Here is an 8,968-nt window from a genome sequence, read left to right on the forward strand (position 1 = left end):
CCCACCAATAAAATCCCCATACTTATTTTATGAGGGAAGTGACTGACTTTGGAAATATTCCCATGCTCTCCTTAATTAACTGGAGGCAATGTTTTTTTCCCTCTACGATTTTTTTTTGGGGGGTACAGGTTCTAGGTCTTGAATTCAGGACCTGGTTACTATCCCTGAGCTATTGTACTAAAGGCTGGTGCTCTACCACTTGAACCAAAACTCCACTTCCACCTTTTTTTGTCAGTCATGGGACTTGAACTCAGGGCCTGGGCACAATCCCTGAGCTTTTCTCCGCTCAAGACTAGCACTCTGCCACTTTGAGCCACTGTGCCACTTCTGGTTTTCCAGTGTTTAATTGAGATAAAAGTCTTAGGGACTTTTATCCTAGGCTGGCTTTCAACTTTGATCCTCAGATCTTAGCCTCCTGAGTAGCTGGGATGACAGGCACCAGTGTGTGGCTTCTCCAATCTTTTGTTTCTTGGCAATTCTTGTTTTTCTTTCTCTACCCACGATATAAACAGAGAGGGCCGAGATTCAATGGCCCTGACCTGCATTCATATCATACTCCCCACAAAAGGACATATGTCAGCTGGGCGCTGGTGGCTCACCTCTGTAATCCTAGCTACTCAGGAGGCTGAGATCTGAGGATCGTGGTTCATTGCCAGCCCAGACTAGAAAGTCCAGGAGACCCTTATCTTGAATTAACTTTGAGAAAACCAGAAGTGGCGCTGTGGTTCAATGTGGTAGAGGGCTAATATTGAGCTGATGAACTCAGGGACCAAGCCCAGGCACAGAGTTCAAGCCCCACCCCCCACCACTGCCCACACACAAACTTGTAATAGGAGGATGGGGGGCTGGGGACACCTGGGAGCAGCCCAGGTGAGGACAGGAGAGGACCCTAGAAGTGCCTGGGTGGGGGAGATGGAGAGGGACAGGAAGGCAGGCCCCTTGCTCAATACAAAGCCAGGAAACTTGCTGTTTCTATTAGGGCATTTCTCAAATTGCTGGGGAGAGAGTAGAGAGGGAGGTGCAGGATATTAAAATATGGGGTGCTCAGTGCATCCACAAAAACCGACCCCGTTCCCCAACCCCTTGTACTTGGGTGAAAAAGAAACCCATTCTGAAATGGCAGCGCTGCCCACATTTATTTGGGGGTGATGGGACATCCGGGACACATCTGGGCCAGCATAGTCACCCCAGCTCCTCCTTTCCCCTCCAGCATCCTGGATTGTACAATGCCATACCTTATCACCCTCCAGAGACTGCATTGTAAAGTAGGAAAGGTATTAACTGAAATTACACGGGGAAATTTAAGACTGTGGTTGGTGACAAATCTGAACAGGAAATGGGGCCGGGAAAGCAAATAGAGGAATTGTTTTCTCCTCTAGTGTAAGCTGGCAGAAAGAAGGTGTCACCTTGAGAATGCAACAAGTCGGGTGAGGAATTCCCCTGTCATCCCAGCTACTCAGGAGGCTGAGATCTGAGGATCACAGTTCAAAACCAGCCTGGGGCAGGAAAATCGGTGAGACTCTTTTTTTTTTTTTTTTTTGGGTCCAGTCGTGGGGCCTTGAACTCTGGGCCTGGGCGCTGTCCCTGAGCTCTTCAGCTCAAGGCTAGCGCTCTACCACTAGAGTCACAGCGCCACTTCCGGCTTCTTTTTTGCTTATGCGGTGCTGAGGAATCGAACCCAGGGCCTCATGCATGCAAGGCAAGCGCTCAACCGCTGAGCCACCCTCCCAGCCTCTCGGTGAGACTCTTATCTCCAATGAACCTTCAAAAATCAATCTGGAAGTAGAACTGTGCCTCAAGTGTTAGAGCACTAACCTTGAGCAAGAAAAAAACCAAAACCAAAACTGCAGGGACAGCCCCTAAGTCCTGACACACACACAAGCCTCAGGACGGGCACACACATGCACACACACACACACACACACACACACACAAAAGCAGAAGGAAAACCAAGACACTCTTACCTCTTACATAAGGTAAGGGAAGTGGTCAGCAGAGTCCAATGCTACCCAGTTGCTCAAGGTCATGGAGCAGCTAGTATGGGGCAGGATAGAAACTGAAGACCAAGTAACTGTATGATTCATGACACTGAGGTAAAGAGGCACTTGGGAACTCAGTGAGACCCCTGCATCACACGACACACAGTTGTAATGTTAGAGATAGGGTAAAGGTCTGAAACAAAGTAACACCATCTACTATTATTTATTTTTTTTGGTCAGGTCATGGGGCCTGAACTCTGGGCTTGGGCGCTGTCCCTCAGCTCTTCAGCTCAAGGCTAGTGCTCTACCACTTGAGCCACAGTGCCACTTCTGGCTTTTTTCTTTTTGCTTATGTGGTGCTGAAGAATCGAACCAAGGGCCTCATGCATGCAAGGCAAGCGCTCTACCACTGAGCCACCTTCCCAGACCCACCATCTATTATTATTATTACTATTATTTATCATCTGCCATGGGGCTTGAACTTTGGGCCTGGGTGCTGTCCCTCAGCTCTTCAGCTCAAGGCGAGTGCTCTACTACTTGAACCACAGCATCACTTCTGGTTTCCTAGTGGTTTATTGGAGATAGCAGTCTCACGGACTTTCCTGCATGGGCTGGCTTTGAACCACAATCCTCAGATCTCAGCCTCCTGATTAGTTAGGATTACAGGCATGAGCCACCAGCACCTGGCAATCCATTATTATTATTTTTTTAATATTTTATTTTATTTTATTTGAGAACATACTGTACAGAGGGGTTACAATTACATGGGCAGGATAATGCGTACATTTCTTACCAAGCATTGCAGCCTCCTCCTTTGTTTACCCTTCACCTCCCTCCATTATTATTATTATCACTATCATTATTTTGTTGGTTGTAGATCTTGAACTCAGGGTCTGGGCACTGTCCTTGAGCTCTTTTGCTCAAGGCTCTACCACTTTGAGCAACAGCGCCACTTCTGCTTTTCTGGTGGTTGATTGGAGATTAGAGTCTGATGGACTTTCCTGCGCCTCGCTGGCCTTGAATTGTGGTCCTCAAACCTCAGCCTCCTAAAATTAGGATTATAGGCATGAGCTACCAGCACCCAGCAGCCTTTTTTATTATTTTTAATTTTTTTTGGTGGGTTTTGGGGCTTGAAATCAGCTTTCATGCTCAAGGCTGGTGTTTGCCCACTTGAGCCACAGCTCCACTTCCAACTTTCTGATAATTCATTGGAGATAAGATTATCACAGGGGCTGGGAAGGTGGCTCAGTGGTAGAATGCTTGCCTTGCATGCATGAGGCCCTGGGTTCAATTCCTCAGCACCACATAAGCAGAAAAAAAACAGAAGTGGCCTGTGGCTCAAGTGGTAGAGCGCTAGCTTTGAGCTGAAGAGCTGAGGGACAGGACCTAGGCCAAGAGTTCAGGCTCCACGACCAAAAAAAAAAAAGCATTATAGACTTTCCTGCCTGGGCTGGCTTTAAACCACTTGCCATCCTAAGATCTCAGCCTCCTGAGTAGCAGGAGCTGCCAGTACCTAGTTTCTGTTTTTTTGTTTTTGTCGGTCGTGGGGCTTGAACTCTGGGCCTGGGCGCTGTCCTTCAGCTCTTCAGCTCAAGGCTAGCGCTCTACCACTTGAACCACAGTGCCACTTCTTTTTCTGCATATGTGGTGCTGAGGAATTGAACCCAGGGCCTCATGCATGCAAGGCAAGTGCTCTACCACTGAGCCACCTTCCAAGCTCATTATTCTTTTTTTTTTTTTAATGGACCCATACTATAAAGAAAAATAATTTACTGCCAGGCGCTGGTGGCTCATGCCTCTAATCCTAGCTTCTCAGGAGTCTGAGATTTGAGAATTGCAGTTCATAGTCAGCTCAGGCAGGAAAAGTCATGAGACTCTCATCTCCAATAAACCACCAGAAAACCAGAAGCAGCGCTGTGGCTCAAGTAGTAGAGCGCTCACCTTGAGCTGAAGAGCCCAGGGACAGTGCCCAGGGTTAGAGTTCAAGCCCCTTGACTGACAAACAAAAAAAACTACTTGATTGTTATTGTAGAGGTGATGTACTGCAGTATTATAATTACACAAGTTAGGTAACAAGTACTTTTCCTTTCCCACAATGTCTTTTTTTTTTTTTTTTTGGCTGGTCCTGGGTCTTGAACTCAGGGCCTGGGTACTGTCTCTGTGCTTTTTTGCTCAAGGCTAGTGTTCTACCACTTGGGCCACAGCACGACTTCTGGCATTTTCTGAGTAGTTTATTGGAAATAAGAGTCTCACAAGCCGGGTCCCAGTGGCTCATGCCAGAAATCCTAGCTACTCAGGAGGCTGAGATCTGAGGATCGTGGTTCAAAGCCAGCTCAGACAGGTGAGACTCTTATCTCCAATAAACCACTAGAAAACCGGAAATGGTGCTTTGGCTCAAGTGGTAGAGCGCTCACCTTGAGCTAAAGAGCTAAGGGACAGCGCCCAAGCTTTGAGTTCAAGCCCCAGGACACACACACACACACACACACACACACACACACACACACACACACACACACACACACACACACACACACACACACACACACACACAAAAGCAGAAGGAAAACCAAGACACTCTTACCTCTTACACAAGGTAAGGGAAGCAGTCAGCAGAGTCCAATGCTACCCAGTTGCTCAAGGTCATGGAGCAGCTAGTATGGGGCAGGATAGAAACTGAAGACCAAGTAACTGTATGATACATGACACTGAGGTAAAGAGCCATTTGGGAACTCAGTGAGACCTCCACATTACATGACCCACAGTTATAATGTGAGCGATAGGGTAAAGGTCTAAAAGTACAAAAAAAAATAGTATCTTTTATTGTTGTTGTTATTATTTTGTTAGCTGTGGGGCTTGAACTCTGGGCCTGGGCACTGTCCCTCAGCTCTTCAGCTCAAGGCTGAGTTCTACCACTTGAGCCACAGTGCCACTTCTGTTTTTTTTTTTTTTTCCTGGTGGTTCATTGGAGGTAAGAGTCTCATAGAGGGGCTGGGAAGGTGGCTCAGTGGTAGACTGCTTGCCTTGCATGCTCGAGGCCCTGGGTTCGATTCCTCAGTGCCACATAAGCAAAAAGAAAAAAGCCGTAAGTGGCGCTGTGTCTCAAGTGGTAGAGCGCTAGCCTTGAGCTGAAGAGCTGAGGGACAGTGCCCAGGCCCAGAGTTCAGGCCCCATGACCGGACCCTCCCCCCCCCCAAAAAAAAGAGTCTCATAGACTTTCCTGCCCTGGCTGGCCTTGAATGGTGATCCTCAGGTCTTAGCCTCCACAGTAGCTGGGATTATAGGCATAAGCCACCAGCCTACACGCCTTCTCTGGGCTTTTGTGCTCAGGACTGGTGCCTACCCACTTGAGCCACAGCTCCCCTTCTGCCCCACGACCGACCAAAAAAAAAAAAGCAGCTGAGGGACAGTGCCCAGGCCCTGAATTCAAGTCCCAGGACTGGCAAAAAAGAAAAATAAATAAAAAGAAAAACAGGAGGGCAGCAGCAAGCAGCAGCCAGGCACTCTGCCCTGGAATTCCCCAGGAAGCCCTGGGAATGGGGATCCTACGTGGGTCAAATGCCCCAGTTAAGTCCCAAAGGGTGAACTTTGTCCCCAGCCCTCCCACAGTGTGTTCCCAGAGATAAGGGCCTCCCTCCTGGCCCTTATGGAACACCTGGGATCTAGGAACCTTCTGTTATCACCTCCATGTTGCCAGTGGGGAAACTGAGGCACACAAAGGCTGTGGTGTACTGGCATTCACATACCAGAAAGCCATTAGAATCAAGGCAGCAGGCTGGCCCCGGCTTTCACTAAGTGATTTCCCCTGTGCCCCCACTTGATCTTACCCAGCTGGCACCGGGCGGGGGGGTGGGGGGGAGGGTCCCAACACCCATCTGCTATGGCGCTGCAAGGGTTAAATGCCCTCAGCCTCTGGCCTAGTTGTTCAAAATGGGAGTCTTTTGTTAGTTCAGTTCCTGGGGAAAAGGAGGAAGTGAGCTAAAGCCCTGGGGCTCCCTGTTCCTGAGTGTGTGTGTGTGTCCATATTCCAAAGCCCTGGGGCTCCCTGCTCCTGGTGTGTGTGTGTGTGTGTGTGTGTGTGTGTGTGTGTGTGTGTGTGTGTGTGTGTGTGTGTGTGTGTGTGTGTGTGTGTGTGTGTGTGTGTGTGTGTGTTCAGAAGACACAAAGCAGGGCCCAAATTCTGGCTGGGGTTCTGGAAAACTCATGCCAAAGTACTTCAGGGCATGGTCAGGCCACCCTCCACCCTTTCCTACCTAGACTGTGCCTCAACCCAGCCCTGCCCAGGAGGAAGCTGAACTTGGGGACCCCTGTGCCAAGCCCAGGAAGTTCCCTTAGGATGTGAAGCAAGCTCTGCCCTGCCCCCAGTGCCCCAGCAGATAAAAGGCAGCCAGGCCCTGGGCACACACACACTCCTACAAAACCCGCTGTGCTCTACTAGCCATGCCCAGCTCCTACATGCTGTTGGCCTGTGCCCTCCTTGCCCTCCTGGGCCTGGGAAGCAGCTGTGGCCCCATTGTCCCCCGAGGGGAGTGGGGGGCCCTGGTGTCCAAGTGTGTCGATCCCCTGCAACTGCCTGCCCGCCTTGTGGTGATCTCCCACACCGCCGGCAGCACCTGCGCCAGCCCAGCCCTGTGCGAGCAACAGGTCCAGAACGTCCAGAGCTACCACATGCGGACCAAAGACTGGTGTGATGTGTCCTACAAGTGAGTGAGTGAGGCCTGCAGGAACGGGGTGCTCAAGGCGCGTCCTGAGGTTTGATGGTGCTAGGCAGGTGCTCTGCCACCCATTCTACACTCCACCCCTGCCCTTCGGGATTCTAGACTTGCCCTGCTGCACCCCACACAGCTTGCTCAACTTGGGGAGGAGATCTTGGCTTCTTCTCCAGGGCCCTCTTAAGCTCCATAAAGAGATCCTTTCTAAAGGCTGGGCTTTTTGGGGACCAGCACACGGTGCTGAGTCCTGGGGCCAGTGTCAGGCCTTGGAGGTGGCTCTGTGGGGGACACAGGGCCCTGGTCCTGAAGGATGGGGGAAAGAGGTGAGCAGGGTTGGAGGGGACAGGGCCTCAGGGGGTGCAGGGAGAACCTTTTTTTGCTAGGGAGGGGAGGCTCCAACTTTCTTCTCAGCATAACAGGTGGGGTTCCAGGAAAGAGGGAACATTTGAACTTGGGCCAAGGTAAGTTTGGGAATGGCCTGGAGAACTTACTGGAAATGCAGGTTACCAGGCCCCACCCTAGATTGCCTCAGTATAGCCAACTCAGAAAAACCTAGAAGCTACAGGGCTTTCCCTAGCCCTTCCAGCTCCAGAGTTGATCGTTCATTCATCCGATCTAGGCCCCAGGCTCCAGGCTCGGACACTCCCATCCTCCATGGAGACCGAGGAACCTGGTACCCCAGGCCAGGTGCAGTAGGGCACACCTGTAATCCCAGCGCTCAAAAGGCAGAGGCAGGTGGATACCAAGTTCACCACCAAGTCAGGCTGTGTCATGAGACCCTATCCCCAACCACAAGAAAAAGTCAATGAATTGCTTTATGGAAAAGTGGATTCCCCTTCTCGGCTTCGGGGTGTGAGGCCGGCAGCTGCAGTGCCCTGCTGGCTTGGGTGCTGGGGCGTGGGGGGTGCTGGGAAATGGGGGGGAGCCTCCCCCCCGCAGCCCTCAGGCGCTCACCGGCCGGGCCTCCCGCCCAGCTTCCTGATCGGAGAAGATGGCCTGGTGTACGAGGGCCGCGGCTGGCGCACCAAGGGCGCCCACTCTGGTCCTGCCTGGAACTCCCTCGCCATCGGCATCACCTTCATGGGCAACTACATGGGTGCGTGGCGCGGGGGAGGGGGGGCAGGGGTCTTGTGAGTGGCGCCTGGTGCAAGGGGGGTAAGTTGGAGTTCCCAGCCCCACCTCCCCCTGGGCTAGTGGGGGGCTAGAGAAGGTCCTGGTGAGCCCTGCGGGCAGACTCTGAGGCCTGGGGGGAGACCAGTGCCCAGCGCGGGACCAGGGTGCTTGCCGAGGGCACCCCTGGGCCCCACACAGTGGCCGTCTCCCCGCCAGCCAGCCCTATGGGAGCCGGCACTGTTCTCACCGTTGGGAGGGGGGAGGGAGGCGGGGCAGAGGGAGGGGGGCAGAGGAGGAGGGAGGCGGGGCAGAGGGAGGGGGGCAGAGGAGGAGGGAGGCGGGGCAGAGGGAGGGAGGCAGAGGGAGGGTGGCAAGGGGGAGGGAGGCGGGGCAGAGGGAGGGGGGGCAGAGGAGGAGGGAGGCGGGCAGAGGGAGGGGGGCAGAGGAGGAGGGAGGCGGGGCAGAGGGAGGGGGGCAGAGGAGGAGGGAGGCGGGGCAGAGGGAGGGGGCAGAGGAGGAGGGAGGCGGGGCAGAGGGAGGGAGGCAGAGGGAGGGTGGCAAGGGGGAGGGAGGCGGGGCAGAGGGAGGGGGGCAGAGGAGGAGGGAGGCGAGCAGAGGGAGGGGGTAAAGGGGGAAGGAGGTGGGGCAAAAAAGAGGGGGGGGAGGGCTGGGAAGGTGGCTCAGTGGTAGAGCGCTTGCCTTGCATGCCTGAGGCCCTGGGTTCCATTCCTCAGCACCACATAAGCAAACAGAAAAAAGCCGGAAGTGGCGCTGTGGCTCAAGTGGTAGAGAGCGGGATGGAGGGGAGGGGGAGGCGGGACGGAGGAAAGGGGGGAGACAGCATGGAGGGGAGAGGGAGGCAGCGTGGAGGGCGGAGGGCGGGGTCCGATCAGACCCCCCCACCCTGTGTGCCCCACAGAGCGCGCGCCCCCACCGCGCTCCATCCGGGCACTGCGGAGCCTGCTGGACTGCGCTGTGGCCAGCGGCTACCTGACCTCCAACTACCAGCTCAAAGGCCACCGGGACGTGCAGCGGACGCAGTCCCCGGGCGATCAGCTCTACAACATCCTCCAGAGCCTGCCGCACTACCACAAGTGAGGGCACCGGAGCCCCGCCGCCCCTTCCCCAATAAACACGCAGCTCGGGAGTGATGAGCAGGTCCCG

At 53.6% G+C, this 8,968-nt stretch overlaps 1 protein-coding gene across 1 annotated transcript; it reads left to right on the forward strand.

Annotated features, from left to right (window-relative positions):
- Positions 1 to 6,360: 6,360 nt before the first annotated feature.
- Positions 6,361 to 8,956, forward strand: LOC138812582 (peptidoglycan recognition protein 1-like). Its single transcript, XM_070000548.1, has 3 exons — positions 6,361 to 6,682; positions 7,666 to 7,787; positions 8,724 to 8,956. The coding sequence occupies exons 1-3, from the start codon at positions 6,420 to 6,422 to the stop codon at positions 8,900 to 8,902; spliced, it is 564 nt and encodes a 187-aa protein (XP_069856649.1). The 5' UTR covers positions 6,361 to 6,419; the 3' UTR covers positions 8,903 to 8,956.
- The last annotated feature ends 12 nt before the right edge of the window (positions 8,957 to 8,968 follow it).

Source organism: Dipodomys merriami, unplaced genomic scaffold (genome assembly GCF_024711535.1).
Source record: "Dipodomys merriami isolate MVZ:Mamm:240054 unplaced genomic scaffold, mDipMer1.0.p SCAF_57, whole genome shotgun sequence".
NCBI classification, from domain to species: domain Eukaryota; kingdom Metazoa; phylum Chordata; class Mammalia; order Rodentia; family Heteromyidae; genus Dipodomys; species Dipodomys merriami.